At 39.8% G+C, this 19,736-nt stretch overlaps 1 protein-coding gene across 2 annotated transcripts in view; it reads left to right on the forward strand.

Moving 5' to 3' along the window:
* Positions 1-19,736, forward strand: part of celsr3 (cadherin, EGF LAG seven-pass G-type receptor 3) — a 68,638-nt gene that overhangs the window by 23,076 nt on the left and 25,826 nt on the right. The window contains exons 2-8 of one of the 2 annotated variants that reach the window (XM_088364352.1): positions 4,884-5,227; positions 5,875-6,163; positions 14,281-14,503; positions 16,657-16,772; positions 16,878-16,966; positions 17,264-17,278; positions 17,627-17,784. In XM_088364352.1, coding sequence (XP_088220478.1) covers positions 4,884-5,227; positions 5,875-6,163; positions 14,281-14,503; positions 16,657-16,772; positions 16,878-16,966; positions 17,264-17,278; positions 17,627-17,784 — 1,234 coding nt within the window. The remainder of the gene's footprint in view (positions 1-4,883; positions 5,228-5,874; positions 6,164-14,280; positions 14,504-16,656; positions 16,773-16,877; positions 16,967-17,263; positions 17,279-17,626; positions 17,785-19,736) is intronic. The other variant, XM_088364357.1, reaches the window with a different exon arrangement.

A 19,736-nucleotide genomic window follows, 5' to 3' on the forward strand; every position in this document is an offset into this window, starting at 1 on the left:
CGGGCTAATGGGCAGAGACTTAACGGGCGAGATGGCTTTTGTGTCAGTGCAACGTACTATCCGGTTTAATGTAAAGGATTAAAGCTTTTGTTGTAGAAGGCTGCTTTGAACCCTAATGTCGCCGGAGTTGCCCTGTGCATATGTGTGTGTGTGTGTGTTTTCAACTGAGTTCCACTTTTAGTATAATCACTGACCTCAGGCCTTGAAAGGCTTTCAAAACAAACAGAGCAGAAACCAGCAGTCCAGCCAGTGGCTGGGCTGCATGTGCGCGCGCGCATGTGTGTGTTTTGCAATGATAGAGAGACTATATTTTTTTAGTATACATTTTTTAGTATAAATTAATATGACCCATTTTAGTGTTGACAAATGTTGCAGAGAAACAACAACAAAGCACAAAGCCATTATAACCTTGGATACAACACAACATATTGCTTCTGAAGTCCAGTGTGTTCATATTCCAAAAAAAAAAAAAAAGAGAGATAATCTATTGTGGGTCATCAGTGACATATTGATGTACAGGCAATAATCAAAGTAACATTCTGAATCGTCAAACAAGTTGACTGTTGTTAACTTTTGCGAGATTTTCATTCTTTGTGGCTGTCAAATGCAGAGTTCAGCATACCTTGTCTTATCTGTCTCAGCAGTGTGTTGTGAGGTCAACCTTCTCTTGCACTTGGGGGCTTTTCTGGCAAGAGGGAGAGGAGGGTCGAACAAAACCATGTTGACAGTGCCGTGTAAAAAGGGATTGAACCCATCCAATTGGGTCGACATGGCCTGAACACTAATGGGCTGAAGGCACCATGACAGACATTTTGTGTATTTCTGAGAAGCAGTAAATGGTTTTTGTTCACCCTAAATCCAATTTTTGCATATTTTTTTTAAACGGGTTTGCATGCTAGTTGTAATAAATCTCCCCCTTTGGGCTTTTTACTCTTAATCCCAATCTCTTAAATGAGCAAGAGAGCAGATACTCGCCCAGAATCTCAACCACAACAGTACGGGTGAATATGAATGAGAAAAGCAAGAGGGGCCTTTTAAGTATTTAATCCTGTCAGACGTGTCTGCTACATCTACAGTACATCCCATGAACTTGACATCATATGATGAGAGAAAGTATTAGTTTAAACAAAACGGATTATATCGCTCACCAACTTCTTTTCGCATTTCATTCTGATGTTTGGCAAATTAATGGAGTGCATTTCTTCTACTGGTTCTTAGTCATGTGCAGTTATTCATTTAAAGTGCCAAACTGGTTTGCCTTACGAATATCAATGTTTACAATAGTACCTTGGCAACTAAAATTACTTTTGTCTCCTGTTTTAAATGTAGAAAAAGTTATAGGCTTGAACACACTCATTCAATTTTTTATCGACTGTTCATGAGTAATGCATGCCCTGAAAATGAAAAGCACCTTTCTTCCACATCTAAGGCCAGAATTTTATAATTTAGGACTCACTGAATGAGGCTTACAATTTCTGGTGGGTAGATTGCTTGTTAAACCACAGCACGCCCTTAAGAGACCAAACGTGCCTTGTGAAAGGATTTTGTTTATGTTGGTGGAAAAATGCTGTCTGAAAAATAATACCTTGTGTTTCTTTTCTATGCAAACTTGCGAGCAAGTGCGCCATTATTGGTGTTGTTTACAGTCAATGCCTCATTCCATTATACTGTAATTAATTATTGACTTTAATTTTCCAAGTACAATTTTCACATTTGTTGTGGCCATACAAGTGTAAAGATAAATGTTATGTGTAAACAACAGTAAATTTATTGTTTTATGAAGGCGGAATGATTTGTAGATGCAGCTCATCCATCTGATTTACAACATTCTTAATTGTCATACAGCTGCAAAACAAGTTGACCGCTGTAACAGCAAAACAACAACTCGGAAAGACATCTAACTTTGACAACTCCAATCCAATCACCCGGTAACGGCGATGATGACAAAGTGGATCAGCGGGGAGTGATTTGACACCCGGGGAGCGGTTCATGGTATCGGTGTTTTGCTCAAGGACAGCACAGCTGGGGGTCCGGAGACTTTTGGGGCTTGATGGTCGATTGCTGCATCCTCTGAAGTCTGTCTACGCTTGCTAAATCGTTTTTTTTTTTTTTTTGCCACAATCGTCTACCGGTCGATGATGTTGAACCAGCATCCCCGCGGTGTTGAGCTTTGATCTTAATCTCTTGGCCAAGGTAACCTCGCTTCTTTTCTCCTCAGATTATTTTCACTTGACACACCTTGTTAGGCCAACTGCTTTTGAATATGCAGAGTTCATTGTCACTGAATTGAGGTATGCAAAGAACACATGCTTGGCAGCAGTTCCCTCATCATTTTTCTCAGAAATGTTGGTTGAATTCCAAATGACCTCAGAGGCTTTCAACTTTCCAATTTTTCATAATCGCATTAGGTAGATGATTTGTTTCTATTTTGCCCATCCCCTTCCTCCAAAAAAAAACATATTTTCCTGTCTGCTTTCAACTGCAACTGTGGCGTTTCATTGAACTTGACTTTGCAGACTATTTGCATCCGTCTTAACTAGATGTTAGCTTGGGAGGCTCTGACATTCAAGGAGCTTTCCGCGCGCTATTAGTCAAGCTACCTGGCAACGTGAGATAGCGCTGGAATCCTCACTTGTCGACCCAGGGAGCATCTTAAAAGCAGAACACTTATTGGACCCGCTTGGGGTTCTGGCACCAGTGGGACTTTACTGGTGATTCCGCATCAGCGTGTTCATTCTTTAAAGGCTTTATAAGCGCTCTGCCGCTTTTCAAGGGGAAGATGATGTCTTCATGTCCACACGGGTCAAAAAGGCTTCTGCCAAGTTATTAAAAAATCTTTTGTTCAACAACATATACCAAAGTAACTTTCTATTTATGGCCTTTGTAAGATATTAATGTTTTATTGTTTCCATGCACGCTAAAGCATCAGAAAGGCTGATGAATTATTTATGACTTGGATTTTCTTATGTGCAAAATCACCTGTCCTCACTTTGTATCTATCAGAGTGCTTCACTCTGGTTTCCATCTATCACAAAGTTGGATATATATTTCTGAATGAATAAATGATGGTATCACCCAGCAGCAGTAATCTCTCTTCTCGGTGCAAGAGTTGCAAGCTATAGTTTTTGTTTTTTTCCCACGTTTGAAGCGACTTCTGCTGCACTCTGCAGGCACTCACATCTTTGCTTGAGATGATGTTTGACCTTGTTTGTTCAAGTGTCATTGAATGTCTGATGATGTATTTCCAAAGTGTCAGTCAAAGTCTCATGTGGTACTGAAGCAAGCTTAGACTTAACCTTCATCAGAGAGTCATAACGGTTTATTGTGAGGCCAGAGAGTAGAGCGAGACATGTTGTGTTCTTTTGTATTTCAATCTTCATCCAAATTTGAATAACTTCCAACATCACACCTAAAGGCAATGTAATTTATAGAAAAGATGAGAAATGGTCTTTATTTTTCCAGAAGTTATGATGTACGTTTAGTTTTAATATTCCGCACCACAACAAAGCATTTAGCTGTTTCAATATCCACTGGTGTTCTCAGATTGCTTTAATTTGCTTCTTTTCAAGCCTCCCCTAGTCTTTTAATTGAGAAATGAGTTAACTAAAACTACTGCACAAATCTACTAAGAGATTAATGTGAGATTTTTTTATGCGTTATCCATCATGACTATGAACAAAATGTGTCAGGAGACAGTAAACCCACAACTCAGAGCAGTCAATTATTTTTATTATTATTTAATAGCTGAACAATGGATGTCCAAACAAAATCTGTGTGTGTGCGCATGTGATTAAATCCTCCTCCAGCAGATTATCGAGTCATTCTCAAGATTTCCTCCATTTAAATAACAATAGGAGATCATCTTCAATTTGTGTGACATGGCGTGATGACAATAATGAAATAATGTTGCCCTCTGAAGTTGAGGATGATGAGATGTCGTTTGTTGAAACGTGCTGTGTGAGCAGAGCATCCATTTTCTTCATGTATAAATCAGGGACTCTTCTGGCTTCTTATTTACTGCCTTCGTCTATGTGTGTGCGTGTCTTAGAGGTCAGTAGGGAGTGAGGCTCCTCATAATCCGGTAATCAAACCAGCTGCCACCACCAGCCAACCCCTATCCTCGCTTCTGCCTTTCTCTCCATTTTTTTAGCCTACTGTCCTTCTGTTGCTTTCACTTTTTTTTTTTTTTTTTTACCAAATTCATTGATTCTCTCTGTTTATTAATTTTTAAATTAACAAATTACGAGATACACTTAACCATTTGAATATCTTTGTCGGGAAAATGAGCGAATAAAAGCCAGTGTTTCGTAATACTATTTATTACACTGACTGTATATTTGATGATCCTCCAGTCATCATTTTCTTATGATTTGTTCTTCCATACTCCTGTTCAATAAGAATTTTTTTTTTAATTCAAGTATACTGTGTCCTTGTTTGTTTATTTATTTATTTTTCACTAATTGTATGTGAGCCATCCACCACTTTCACCAACCATCCCCACTGTGTCTTCAGTCACATACAGTACTTCTCATCTTGATTATCTTGCTTGGGAGTGGTCATTTTTCCTCCCCCATTCGCATTACATATTCCAATGGCAGTGGGTTGGCTGGTTGCCAAAGGCCTGCAAACTAGCTGTAGCACTGCATAGCCATCCATCCATTTATGACTATTAATGGTTGTTTTGTTGTTTTTCTGAGCTATTTGTCTAACATATTGCACATTACAGACCCCTCTTGCACATTCTATTTCCTTTACCCTGAATTTGATTAATTCTCTCTTTGCACTGTAGTGTCTTCATTCATCAACTCCTAGTTACTCCCCTCAAACCGTCCTTAGGAATGTTTTAATAAATCTTGTTGTTTTTCCTTTTTACCTACTTACAGATGGTGTCCACAGCATTTCAGCGCACTGCGTCCTTCGTGTCCTCATCATTACCGAGGACATGCTGGGCAGCAGCGTCACCGTCCGCCTGCAGAACATGTCCCAGGAGCATTTCCTCTCACCGCTACTGGGTCACTTCCTGGAGGGTGTGTCGGCGGTTCTCTCGGTGCCCGTCGAGGATGTTTTCGTCTTCAACATCCAGCCGGATATGGATGCGGCGTCGGGAGGGATCCTGAACGTGAGCTTCTCCGCTGCGCTCCCAGGAGGACATTTCTTTCCTTCTGAGGCCCTGGAGGAACAACTGTATCTGAACAGGCCCCGGTTGACCTCGCTCACACAGATGGAGGTTTGTAACCCTGCAAGAAACTCCCAACTCAGTTGCTACGTTTGTTTTTGTTCCCTTGGCAACATAAACTATGAAAAGGAGTTTAACCTTGAAGGAAGAAAGGTGCAGTTTGAATGCAATCAATTTACATAGGCTGCTAGTACCGCGCGTCTATACTATTGTACCCCCACTTGACAAAAGATATGCTTGCTGAGAGACATGCATTGATTCACAAATAATGAAAAAAATATGAGGAGCACTAATGCTGTTGTGCATCAAACATATTTTCTTTTATGTGTTCACCGTGAATTGCAGCCATAGTATTGACTGTATTAGATTTCCCTCCAGCATACAAAGGCGTAATTGTGGACAGATAAGCAATGAAATAATGATAATGACATCACCCAATAGCTCTGACCAAGTGATCAATCAGAATGTTTTTGGTTCTCATTTCCATGGTCGATAACCAGTTTTAAAACAGAAGTCAAGGAAAATTTGTTGCAAGCTTTCGCCAGCCACATAAAATGAATGGGAACATGACACCTGTAATGGATTGGCTCAGATGTTATCCCTAAACTTCATGAGGGCATATCTACATCATATCTGAAGATGATTTGACATCCTGTGATCAGTTTCTTTCTTTCTTTGGACCTTTTCTGTACCCTCAGGTTCTTCCATTTGACGACAACGTGTGTCTACGTGAACCGTGTCAGAACTATATGAAGTGCATCTCCGTGTTGCGCTTCAATAGCTCCGCCCCCTTCATCTCCTCACCTTCCATCTTGTTCCGACCCATTCATCCCATTGCCGGCCTGCGCTGCCGCTGCCCCGTGGGCTTCACCGGTGACTACTGTGAGACCGAGATCAATCTTTGCTACTCCAACCCCTGCCTGAACGGAGGGGTGTGCGCCCGCAAAGAGGGAGGCTACACGTGCATCTGCCGTGAGGACTACACTGGTGAGTGATGATGCAGACTTAATATACTAGCTGCAGAATTAGTTCATTAGGATGTTTTACTTGAATTAAAAAGTTTATTATGCTGGCTAGAACTTCTTAAAAGACAAAATTAATTTAGCAGGAAACTCAGTATGGAAGCATAATGTTGTGATTATATGATATTAGTTTCCACTAATCAAATCTTAGTGAGTGAATGGCACAAGCAAATGCTAAAGCTTATTTAAGCCTGGCCAATTTCGAATTCTTATTTATTTATTTATTTATTTACAAATTTAACATATTTGCTGAAGCTGCCGGTTTACATTGTAGGTAATTACAAAAAACAAAAAACAATAATAAACAATAAACAATTCATTGTTATTCAAGTCAATATTTACAACCTTCAAAAATAGCTTTGCAAACAAGTACTTTAAAAGTGAGTCACAGATTTTCCAATACCATATATAGTTGCATAATTTCAGTATTCCAATAACACAAACACATCGCCATATAATTCCTTTATCATTTTTTTGTATGGTAAACTTGCAAACAGTTCTTGAATCACATTGAAATTCCTGGATTACAAACAGCTTTTGTATAAGGTGAGAAATTTTGTATTTTGACTGAGTGTAATGGTAAGTTTTAATAAGTATCAATAATATGTATTAATCTCTTTTGCAAAACCACAATATAATGATAATAATGATAAAACTATCAAAATTATGAATAAACAATATTTACTTAACTTCCAAACATATTGTCACATTTTCAGTTTGAACATGGTAGGTTGGCCAAATGCTAAAAACATTTTTTTTTTACTCACGCATGCCCAATATGCTGTGGCATTATAGGAAATTGGCTACATTTGTAGCATTAAGCCTACAAGTACGTCAGTCAAAATATTTTTACTTCCCATTGGGACCTTCACACTTCAGTAATATTGTGATCTTCCAATGGATTTTCTTCCAATATATTGATTATTGCATAATAATTGCTGTCTCGTAATAATGATTATTGTCATTGAAAAGTACTGGTGGCTAAATTATAATTATATTGTACTAGAGGTTTCAATCCCAGCTATAGCGGTTAAAATAAGAAACATTTGTGTACCGTATCTGTGAAATAGGCTTTAATTGTAGCCCAGAAATTTAGCAGATTAAAAAGAGTTTCTTCTTTAAGAAGTTGTTTTTCTCCATTGGAAATATTCACAAATAGAAGCGGCTAATGATGGACGTACTGTGTAAATTCATTTTCATGTAATTACTCTGGATGTGGTTCACATTTTACACAGTGTTAAAAGTGTGTTAGGCCACTCATGAATTTCAAATCTGCATCCTCTCCAAATAAATGGGTGCCCTCGGGTAAAAAATGTTTTTTTTTTTTTTTTTTGTTTTCTTTTTTGTCGGCACGCTCAGGAAGAGAACACTCGTGTGAAGTTTCTGTGAGCTGAAGTTAACAGTTTCCTTTGTTGGTGTCCCACATTGAGATTGGTTTTGATCTGCTGTGTTTTCCCTCTTTTGTCATGTGGCGCCTGACAACTTGAAACACGCACCATTGCCATGTGGGAAAACTTCTACTTTGCCGTTGTCTACCTGTTAGTTTGTCATTTACACACAGCACGGCTACTTTATACTGCTTTGCTTTAGTCTATAAGCTTCTGTTTTTTTTTTGCTTCATTTTGTATTTGATTTGAATTGATGCTGTGAAGTGTCACATCAGAGAGGAAAAGAAGTTTCAAACTCCCACTGAGACATTCAAGAAGAGTCACGACGAATGGAATGAAAACGAAGCACAATTGGTGGGGAATACAGAAGTTAAGAACACTAGTGGAGTGATGACTAATATCCATATATATTTATATGATTAACCACTGTTAGTTCTCCAATGGTGTCAGGTAAGTAGAAAAGACTGACTTGATATGAATGAGGCAGCCTAGAGAAGTAAAGGTGTATGCGTGACTTATCCAGGACAATTCAAGGGTCTGTCTGAATATAAGTAGCAGATTGATCACACCATATGCCTCCCTAGATCTGAATGGATGTGTCTTAGTAACCATTCCAGTACCCTCGCCTAAACTCAGCTGGGATTGGTTTCAGCTCAACTCCTAATAAGGACACGCAGTATAGAAATTTTAGGTATGTATTTTTTATTCTTGTGTTTCAAAGGTAGTCAGTACGTCACAGAAATTAACGAACATAAAAGCCTCTATGGATCTAGTTCAAATGAACTTTTTCTGTGTTTCTGCTGAACCCAGCTGGTGCTTTAACTAAACTATAGTGTGAATTGGATCTTAAACATTTGATAACCCTGATGCCATGGAAAAGAAAGATGAAGGCAAATTATCTAATGCGACACTCAAGATGGTGATATACGATCACACTGTAAATGCAGAGTCTGCTTGGAAGAGACAAGATAGAAGCAGGGATGCAGACTAAATTTGTTTTTGAGGAGACGGAAAGTCGACGTAAATAGAAATGAATTCTCATGGTGGTTGTGCAGCAGGCTCTATTTCATACACAGTGAAGCTGAGACAAAAAGAGAGATGGCTAGAAGCGCAGTATAGGTGGAGACAAGATTAGTTTTACCTGCTATGACTATTAAATTGAAATATAATCTATTTTACAGAGAAGAGTGAGCAAGATCCCATATCTAAGCTCTAGAAATGCATCTGCTCAATCGGTTGGTGTGTTATCAAACTAGTGGATTGTTTCAAATGTTTGGATTGTTTAAAATAAAAAAAAAAGCTGCATTCATCTAGTGCAGTAAATTTCGGTGAAGGTGAAAAATGTAGTCCAACCCGACAATTTCGAACTGGAAGAACAGAGGAGTGCTTTGTCTGTAACAAAGCAGGGAGATAAAAGTGTGAGGGCATTGAAAACAATCTTCCGAAAGGTAAACTGCTGAATACAAAAATCTGAGGGAGGGGATAGTACCAAAACTAGACTGCTATCTTGCGCTCCATGCATATGTCACGTTGCACTCATCGGCAAACAGCATCATTACTGCCACGCTGTTCTCATGAGAAGATTTCTTTAGTATGACCAGTCATGCAGTACTGGTGTATATTTAAGGTTGCTTCAACCCAGGAAAAGGTGCACCTGATTCAACAAGGCCTCAGCACAGCACTGCAGCTCTCCAAATCTGGTGGTCGATAAACAAAAGTTGAGTATGTGGTGCATGTAACTATGCATAGGGGTGGGTTTGGTAAATCTGCGGCTAGCAGATCTGTGAGAGGGAGGTCTCTGCTGCTGTGGGAATAATCAACAGCCAACTTTGATTGTATCAGTCGCGCACTGACAGCTGTGGGAATAATCAATAGCCAACTTCGATTGTATCAGCCGCGCACTGACAGTGTTGACATGCCGGAACGCAGACAACCACTTTTTGACATAGGCGAAGTGGGCACACGGGGATCCAAAACATCTTCTCATCTTGAGGACTGCCCCCTTTCCCCTAATTGTTTGTTTGTCTCCACAGTGGTTGTGCTGACCATTAGGATATGATTTAAAAAAAACTATAAAATGATTCAAAGGGCCTGCTGCTCCCAATTTTCTGAATGCAATAGCCATCATAATCCACCGAACGTCCTCTGAGCTTGTTATCTGTCTGCCTGTGCTCCAATCGAACCCATGAAAGTCACGTTGCAGCAGCAGTCTACCCTGCACCAGCACTTAGACATGGTCTGAGCTGGCGCAAATTTACATCGACTTTCTGCCACCCATTAGTCACTCGGCCAGTCTCATCTCCTGTAATATAACTCCTTTTGCTGCAGTGGTATACCCTGCTCAGTGGAAACCAGTCTGCCAAATTGGCAAACATGCGCAGCCAGTCTTGCGCTTGCAAGGAAATCAAGATACGCTGGCATTTGTTTCCCACCGGTAAATAAGCTTTCCAAGAAAATAGAGCCCAGTCACTTCACATATGTCCCATGTATTTTGTTCTTTTTTATTTGGGGGGAGGAAGGGCATTATTCCCGCAACAACCAGCTATTGGAGCTGGTTTTTCTACTAGACAGAAAAAGATAACCAAAATCAAAACATGCGGCGTTCATAACTTGAGCTATGTTGAGGGCTCATGTTATGTCATGTACGAAGGCCGTTCGAACACCAAGACTTTGTCTTTTCAGGCCCCCCCAGAGTGCTTAATTCTTTTGTTCAGTCACTAAATTTTAATATACAATGTTGTTTATATAGAAGCACTTTATACAATTTACAGTTTACTGTTGTCCATGAGCTATCAAACACCACCGTGGTAATTAAAAACATATTAAAACTAAAAAAGAAGTGGAAATTTTAAAGTGTTACATGAAATGAAAGGATAAATACTGTATTGCAAACGAGAGAAAAGCGAGGATGTTTGATAGCACTTTTTTTCAGACCCATACCAATACGAGTTCTCAATTCTTGAGTAGTAACCCTGACGGATACCTAGCACCATATCCCTATATTAAAGTTGTCCTTGAAATTAAAGGAAGTTCATGACAATATTCTATTCTTCTAATTTCTACTTCCTGTTGGTAGAATGGTCAGAAAATACTGATACCGGATATTGGTGCTTGCCCATCCCTAGAAAAAAAAAAGATTTCAGTGGAAGTCTTTTTACCTTTGAACAGTTGCTGTCAAGTAACTGAACCCAGGAATTGGAAACTGCCTTTCATAATACAGCTATGCTTTGTCGAGAATTAAACGATGACAGCAAAGATTGTTTATTTATGTGAAAAAGTCACTGATTAAGCAAATTGGTTGATTTGCAGTTCATTATGCATTTCTTGAGGGGCCGTAGGAAAGAGAATGATCAAGACGGGGGGGACGATGTAAAAGGGAGCAAGACCTACAGAGGGAAGACAAAAGGCAGGAAAGAGGGATCTACGCAGAGTATATCGGCCTCCGGGGATGTACCATGTGGTGAGGTGGAAGAGGAGGGAGCGACCGGGCGGTGGAAGCCGAGGCGAAGCAAACCAAGATGCCGAGGGGTACTTGAAGAATATAGTGGCTTTGATGAATAAAACATCTGCATGAATGAAAGGATGGTGAGAATACATTAAGCCAAGCATGGAGGAAGAAGAAGAGATGAGCAACTAAAGATGAGGCAAGATGGATAAATACTTAGAGAGAACACAGGTGAGGAAAGGAAGGATGAAGCAATAGACTGGAGGGAGGCAAAGTGAAACAAAACTAAACTGATTAGGTAAGTGATAATTCAGATAGAGCCATAATATTTCGGGACTGCAAGTGGACATTTGCTGAAGTCAAGGTCTACAATCTAAAAATATATTTTAACATTAGTGTTAAAAGTCCAGCAAATATAAAATGTTTTTTTGTGCCGGTGCAGGCCTTGTGTAGTGTGACAATTTTGTGGCTGAAATGTTAACGACTGTTGGTCAATTTTAACGGCAATGAGAGGAGCCGCTTTGATTGGCCGTGAATCTGCTGTGGTCACACTCACAGTGACGCAAACCACCTGTTTCTGACAAGCCTCGTCCCTCTGTGAAAATATCGACATTTGTTGTAGCCTGTCTTGTTGCACCGCAGAGACTGCCCTTTGCTCAAAACCTTTGGATTCTATGTATCCTTGAGTTGGGAATATTTTCTGTGGAACGTTTTTGACTCCCTCTTGTCACAATCCAAGGATGAAAAAAAATGCACTGCAATCCTGCCTGTTGTTCTTGACTTCCTCTAATTGGGATGTCTCTATGTTTTTTCAGTTATTTCTATTCTTTCTCCAATTTATTTCCAGTTTCTGTCTCCGTCCAAATGTGCGTGCAAAATGGACCAGCCTGTGTGTTTGGCACGTACGCATGTGTGTATTTGCGTGTGCGTGTGTGTGTGCGTGTGCGTGTGTGTGTGTGTGTGTGTGTGTATTTATAGGTGCGTTTAATAATGAACACGCATTATTCATGAGTAGTAATGTCTATTCATTTATTTTAATATTAATGAGTCTGTGCAAATAAGTGATCCAAGAGAGAAAGGCAAGACAGGCAATTTGCTGCATTAGCAAAACTGTGTCCTTGTTGCCGAGGTTGACTTACATGGACGTTTCTGTTATGTTTCTGTTGGCGAGAGAAGGTGACGCCACTAATGGATGATGCACTAAGATGACAATCATTTGGCAATTGGCTTCACGGTAAAACGATGAAGACTTGGAAGGACAAACAAATGAAGAGTAGTCAAGAAAGCAAAGTGGTCAGCTACTCACCAGCTCTGTACATACTATTCATAGGAATATCTAAGTATAGTAATTATGATGATACGGCGATGATGTCTGCATTGCCTGGAAGCACTCACAAACCATTCAGATTCCTCTGAAGACATTCTCTATGTGGCTCGAAGCCACGAGTAGAGGGAAGACTGAATCTTTTGCTGTTTGGCTTCACTGGTGTGTGGGCGTGTGTGTTGGAGGGCCCTTACCTGCCCTCTAAGCATCTGTAGCTATTGTTTGTGTATCTCAATGTCTTTTCTGTCTGATGATATTTTCATCCAAACTACCATGAGGAATAGGGAAGGTTTCTATTGACTTACAACCGTGTGTGTGTATATTTGTGTGTGGCCTTGTGTGATGTGTGGACTTTTTGCTCGTGGGCACAAGCTAAAAGCAGCACAAAGAAAGTGCCAACAGAGACAGCTACTTGATCAAACTTGACAGCCTCGAGGGCAAGGGCAATGATTCTTTGTGTTTTTTTGTGTGCCTGTGTGTGTTTGTGTGCAAATGAGAGAAATACTGGAAGTCTGACACATAAAATTAGATTTATTGCTTATGTATGTAATCAGAATGTCGTTCTGCTTGCCATCTTCTGCAGTGTGGATGTTTGAAATGCTGTCGTCAGGTTCTACTCAGGGTCCTTAAGGAGCAATTTATCTGGAGGCCAGTTTCAAACCCTGTTTGCTCCTTTTATACTGAGAAGCCAAGGGGGATGGGGTGCGAGTGTGAGCAGCTGCTGTGTCAGAATATGTTTGTGTCCGAATGTGCTCCAGGAAAGGTAGAAACAGAGCATTGATGTGCTACATTCTGTGTGTGGTGATGAAGGGATTATGTGGGTGTTTCTTTTCATAGACAGATAATGTAGAACTTGTTTTTCATTTCTTACCTCCACCAAGAAGGCTGCTTTTATCAATCTGTTTTTCTACGGGCAAAAGTACATTCTCAATAAATTGGAACAACACTCATTGAAATGGAACTAGCCAGAACTTTCTTAAATGTGACGTGGGATGAGGCCACTCAGTTGGATTTTTTTTTTACTTTCAAATTTGGGGTAAATGCTGTTAAGGCATAAATCTTGCTAGTTAGTCTGTGTTGAGAAGAAATAAAGGCAACAAATTTATTTATGTTGGCTGTCGTTTCTAATTCGCTCTATCTCATCAAATCTCATGAGATGAGGTCATTTGTTAAGAGGCAGGCTAGCTGTTGCACGCAAATGATCCTTTTTTGGAGGTCAGATTGCCCATTATATTTTTTTGTGTTTTTCTATAATGTCTTGTGTTCGCTCCATTTGATCGACCATAAAGGTCAGTCCACTACAAAAGAAACTCTTTAGTCCTCCTCAAGGAATCAGCACCCTGCTGGTGTACTCCATAATGAAGGAGCCGTCTGCATAAAAAGGAGAGTATAATTGGCTGCCTGATTGGGAAGAAAAACCAAGTCTATGAATATGGTGCATAATGGAGATACAATCAGCACTGTTTATTCCACTACTTTTCCATCCTCAAAACCTTGAAATAAATATTTCTGAAGGCTATAGAACAACAATAAGAAACAATAACAACAATAACGCTGATTAATTAAAAAATAAGTTTGTTTTTTTCTTGTGTGGTACATTATGAACATGTTTCTGCTCCTTCAATGGACCTGCAAATTTTGACTGCACATTTCGCAGATTTTTTTCCTCCAGAAATCTATTAAGAGCCAAACAATTTATCCATTTTTAAAAATGTAATTTTTGTCATCCATCAAGATAAGAAATAGACAGTCATATGTGGTCCCCCCGTAGCAGTGATGAAAAATTGTAGAGCGCAGCAGCATTTAAATTGCCCATCCCTCCTGTATTGTTTCTCTGTGTCTTGTTTTTGTTTCTAAGCTACTGTGGTGTAATTTCAAAGAAATTGTAAGAGGCCTTATGCTTATTAAGTGTGTTTCCGACACAGGTGACCGATGTGAATCCGATCGGCGAAACGGTGGCTGTGTGCCTGGGGTGTGCCGTAACGGAGGAACGTGCCGGGAACTCTCGGGCGGCGGCTTCCGCTGCGAGTGTCCTGCCGGCGGGTACGAGCAACCATATTGCACCATCACGTCCCGCTCCTTCCCCCCAAAGACCTTTGCCATGTTTCGGGGCCTCAGACAGCGGTTTCACCTCTCCATCTCTTTAACGTAAGTAGATAAGAAAGACTACTTTCTGTTGCTATCATGTTTCCTTGGGCTCTCATCTCTCAAAATCCAATTTCCCCTCATCCAGAGATCTATAATTAGACCCCTTTGATTCTCATCTCGCACTGTTTTTTTCACTTTTGATTTGGTCTCCATCTCGTAGATCGATGTCACTCTCCTTTTCTCTTGCTTCCATGACGCACACTGGTGGGCAATGTGATTTCTCCTCTTTCAACTTTCATCTGCCATTCTACAGTTCTCATCAACATTTGTATCCCTGTGGGGTTCTCTCAGTCTATCATTCAGCCTCAGGTGATCTCATCCTTTCTTAGGGAGGCCATCGGAGTGCCTTCAGTATGACTTTTATGGTTTTCCTGTACAATGATAAAATATTCAATATTAATATTAAAATAGTTCATAAAAACCAGCAATTCTCTAAAGTGGCAGCAATGTTTAAGTTTGAGCAAGCATATCTTAAAAATCCAGATTTTTATTGTCACCACAAACACTCTGCATGCATTACATTTAAAAATTGCAGTGTGTTCAGAAATCTTACTGCAATCGGTGCTCATTTAAATATTGTCTCCTGACAACTTGTGACAAAAAAACGATCAACATCAATTCTGCAAATATACATAGAACGAATCCCTCAAAGAAAGCCCTTCAACTTCTAGACTAAAAAAAAAAGCATGGCTCGGCTGAACTTAGTGTCGTCCACACACATTAGGATTTACCATCTGAAATTTGAACAGGTTTAATGTGTATGACACCACAGGATAATTGGTCAGGATAATCTATTAGAAACATCAGCGTTTGTCGACTTTGAGCTGGGAATCATTGTCAATTAAGAGACCCTATTGTTAAACTGCAGGTGTCCATTAATAGTCACATGTGGGAGTCTTGCACATCAATCTTAAACGTAGTGCCTTGCTGAATGGCAAAAGATTGCTGAGCTTGACATGCAGTCAAATTCTTAGCCTTGTTGAATTTTACATCTTAAGGTAGCTAACTGAAGCGTCTGCACTGACATTGTTACCCTGCCTGCTCTACATATTTTATTCAGCACCCTGTTTGCTTCCAGTGAAATGTTTGGCCTGATTTTGCAGAACACAGCATTGTAGAACGCTACCATTTCTCAAGTCCCTCCACCCCCTCCAAACAATTTTGTATCCTCGTCTTCATCAGTCACCTTCAGAGGTGCACGATTTGTCATTGCCACGGGGCCTAAAGATACTGGGTAAATATGCTGTGTTCCCTGGAGCTGCAGCAAGCAGTATATGTTTGTGTGTACGGGCCAGCTGGAGAGTCTGTGCTGCACAGATGAACAAACATTAGTTGAGAAATTTTAAGAGCGAGAACATCAATATGCTTCACCAGCCGGGGATACAAATATGAACTAAAGCATGTTTTTATGCTAAATTTGTACAACATATCTATGTAATGTCCAATGCCATAATGCATTAGTCGTCGACATATTGGGCACACGAAAATTTGCCACATCCTTTCCTCTACTGTCTGTGTTTTAGCTGGCTGTTGCACAACGGCTAGTTGGTTAGCAGAAACTTGATAGCTCTGCAGAATCTCGGCAAGCACGGTTCAGCACTGCTGCAGTGACTGCCAAGTCATGCAGACAATTGCTATGGAAGAAATCAATATTTACATGAATGTAATCAGTTCTCAATGTCTTCTATAATGGTCACAAAAGTTCCAAGTACACATTTACAAGGTTTTCAAATTCACTTTGGCTATGATTCTGATGTCGTAAGGGCTTGATGCTTTATAAGTGAAGTCTGCACCAAATCTGAATCTGGTTTTCATAGGTTATGTATGATCCGTCATAATAGTTACTTTTTACTTCATTTTGACTTGGTTTTTAATTCAGTTAGGTTGAATTAGTTTTTGGAGTGGGTACTTTTTATTTTTTCAAAAATGCTTTGTTTCACTTGTCATTGGTCAATTGAAACATGTTTTGATTTCCACCCCTTTATTGAAAAACAAGACATTACATGTATTTCAAAATTAACATCTACGCACGCACTCACTCGCTTCTTTCTTTTAAACTAAATAAAGTTTATGACCATCAAAAACGAGTGGGGTTGCTTGACCAAGTAAGAAGCCAAACTTTCATCCCATCATATATGTATGTTTTTTTCCAGTTTTGCCACACTTGAGAGCAACGGCCTTCTGTTCTACAATGGACGCTTCAACGAGAAGCATGACTTTATCACTTTGGAGATCCAAGAGGGACAAGTGGTGCTTAAATACTCCACAGGTATGTACAAACACCGAGCATTGCAGGTTGTCTCAATACATTGAGCTGAAGGAAAAGGAAAAACTGCAAGGTTGGTTATTTTGAGTTTTTGTACAATACCTGCAGGTGAATCGTCCACCCAGGTGAGCCCTTTTCTGCGTGGAGGTGTGAGTGATGGGGAATGGCACACAGTTCACATCCACTATTACAACAAGGTGAGTTGCTCACAAAATCTTATTGCAATTGTGCTATTTTATTACACTCACTCACATTTCACATAATGGCTTCATATCAAGTGTCCTTTTCCAGGCTTTGCATTGTTTGGCTTTCTCCTGAATTTTAATTGCTTTGCTTGTCTACTGAATTTATTTTAACATTTCATGCCAACAAAGCTCTTTTCTTGCTGACAAACATGTGATTATGCCATTGCGTGGGTGTTTGCTTGTCATTCTAGCCATGCGCAGTGAATGCACATCACCTTTAATTTTCTTTTGTTCTTTTATTTTCCTCAGCCAGCTATACGCTATGTGAGTATGACTGTGTGACATGCTGTCTGTTTTCCTTTCTTACCCTGCAGATTGTGTGTAAATTAATCAGTTTATTGTGTCTTGCCTGAACAATAAATCTTTTCCTTTTTCCTTACTATGAGATACAGTATGAGCAATGTATCCCACTGGTCTGCTATACTCTATTTTAGACTGATAGTAAGACAGGTATCGAGTGGGATACGATGTAGTCAACAACCTTGCATTTTTAGTTGATAATTTTGTTCTTTAATGTGGTTTGTCTGGTTGTCTAAAAAACGTCATACAAGAGTCTTAATTAAAAAAACAAATCCTCTGCAATCTTTTCATTTTGCTCCTTTGTGTGTTCAGCCCAAGCGCAGCATGAGTGGTGAGGCTCAGGGTCCCTCAGATGAGAAGATTGCAGTAGTGAGCATTGACGACTGCGATACAACCTTGTCACTCCGCTTCGGGAGTCAGCTTGGAAATTACAGCTGTGCTGCTCAGGGCAAACAGATCAGCAGCAAAAAGTGAGTGTCTTTTTATACAAGAATGTTATGTTTACACTTGAAGAGCCAGTGTGGTGTACATATATGCATGTGTTTTCAAATTGTGAAACATGTACTCCAACTCCCAAAAGATCCCACAATGAAAATATCTTGAAATTAGTATATTAAGTCGTCTTTCATGAAACATCAATTGACTGCATGCTCCCTGGTGATTGGTTGTATCTCTCTTATGATCTTATTACCTGTTGTAGTCATCTTCATTTCTTTCAGCAATGCTTGCTGATATTGCGCTCCCATCTTTAATAAAACACTTTGATGGGCCCATGTCTTGTCACCAGAAATGTGTAAAGGTTATAAGGATGAAATTATAATGATAACTAAAGAATTTTCCAGAAACTTGCATGCTTGCTGAACCAGATAAGTGATACAGAAAATGGATAAATGCATCTGTGGATGTTAAACTAATTTCCAGAAGACCCTGGTCCCGATGTTCTTGCCCAGCACAAGTCCAGCACAAAGTGCAGCTTAACTGAATGCATGGGTGGAGGTTTTTTTCCTTTGATATATTTGTAGAGAGGGGAGTTTGCACCATTGTGGGAGTGAACACAACAGACTTACTTCCTGGCCACTGAACGCAGCTCCACTCATTCTGTCTTAATGCAGGAGAGGCTCACGCAGTCTTTGACATTGCGAAAGAAGGTGTAGATTCATTGTTGTACATGCAGAAGTGCACAATGAACATTGATAACGAATTTCATGTGGAACTCCACTTGCAGATCATGTTAAGTTGACCAAGGCAATCATAGAAGACTGCTGTGAAACTTGGAGACCACCTTCCACCTCGATTAATTTTGTGCCCGCGAAATAGCATGACAGACAGCTTCTTCCTCCAGGCTGTCGCTCTGATGAACTCACACCACTCATAGAAACTCATCCAGCTCTCACCACTTAAATGTTTTGTTAGTTACCTGAATGTATTCAGTCGCTTAAATGTTGCACAGAGGCTGAGATCAACCGGAGTCAAATTCCCTGTTTGGCATGCACAAACTTGGTCAATAAAGCTGATTCTGATTCTGTGCCACTGCCAAGGAATCTGAGTTTCTCTACCTGTGCATAAACTAGACCTGCTTTGAGCTGGTCTGAAGTATACTTTCTGTTACCAAATTTTGATATGCATCGGGGGCGTGCAAAAGAAAACGAACAGCATGGTGCACCACTGTCTGCCACGTTCCGAAATACAGTAAACTAGTCTTGTCGTGACACAAAAATTAAGAGGTGTCAGTTTTTGCGCGCTGCATTTGAGAGCAGAGCCTTGAAAGTTGAGACGTGTAAGAAGTTATTTTCTAAATCAGAAATGTGCAAAGGGGTCATTTGGTGCATAGACATACATTTCATACATTTCACTTTTTAATTTCTTCCCCCCACTAACTAGTACTAATAAGTACTAGTTGACTATGACTTATTGACTTTGCCGTACCAAGTAGCCACATTTCTATCTATTGACAAATTATAGACGCAATTTTAGACAAATCAACACAACATGCAAGTTTTTGGAACTTGTGAAGAAGACAAAATATCTAGAGAAAATCCACTTCAGTATGGGTAGATCATACAAACTCGACACAAGAGGTGTGAAACCGAAATTTTGACCTGGAACCTTTTAACTGTGGAGCAGATGAGTTAAAGCTAAACACTACTCTACAGATGCTTAAAATTTTTGTTGTTGTAGTGGTTTATGTCTGGCTTCTGGGTGCTGTGATCACATTAGCTGTGTCATCTAAGCATGAAGAAAAGCAGGAAGGATCAGAGAAACACTGTCTATCGTCTCCATAGCATGTGTCATCTTTTACTCAGCACTGGCTTCCAATGATGCTTTTTTTTTCATATTTGTCAAAGGTAAATCTCTTTTTGTGTTTTAATGTGTCTGGGTTTCCTCTCCATTTGATATATGGTCTTTTATCAAAGCCAGGTTT

Source organism: Syngnathus floridae, chromosome 2 (genome assembly GCF_059516105.1).
Source record: "Syngnathus floridae isolate MCC-2025c chromosome 2, RoL_Sflo_1.0, whole genome shotgun sequence".
NCBI lineage: Eukaryota > Metazoa > Chordata > Actinopteri > Syngnathiformes > Syngnathidae > Syngnathus > Syngnathus floridae.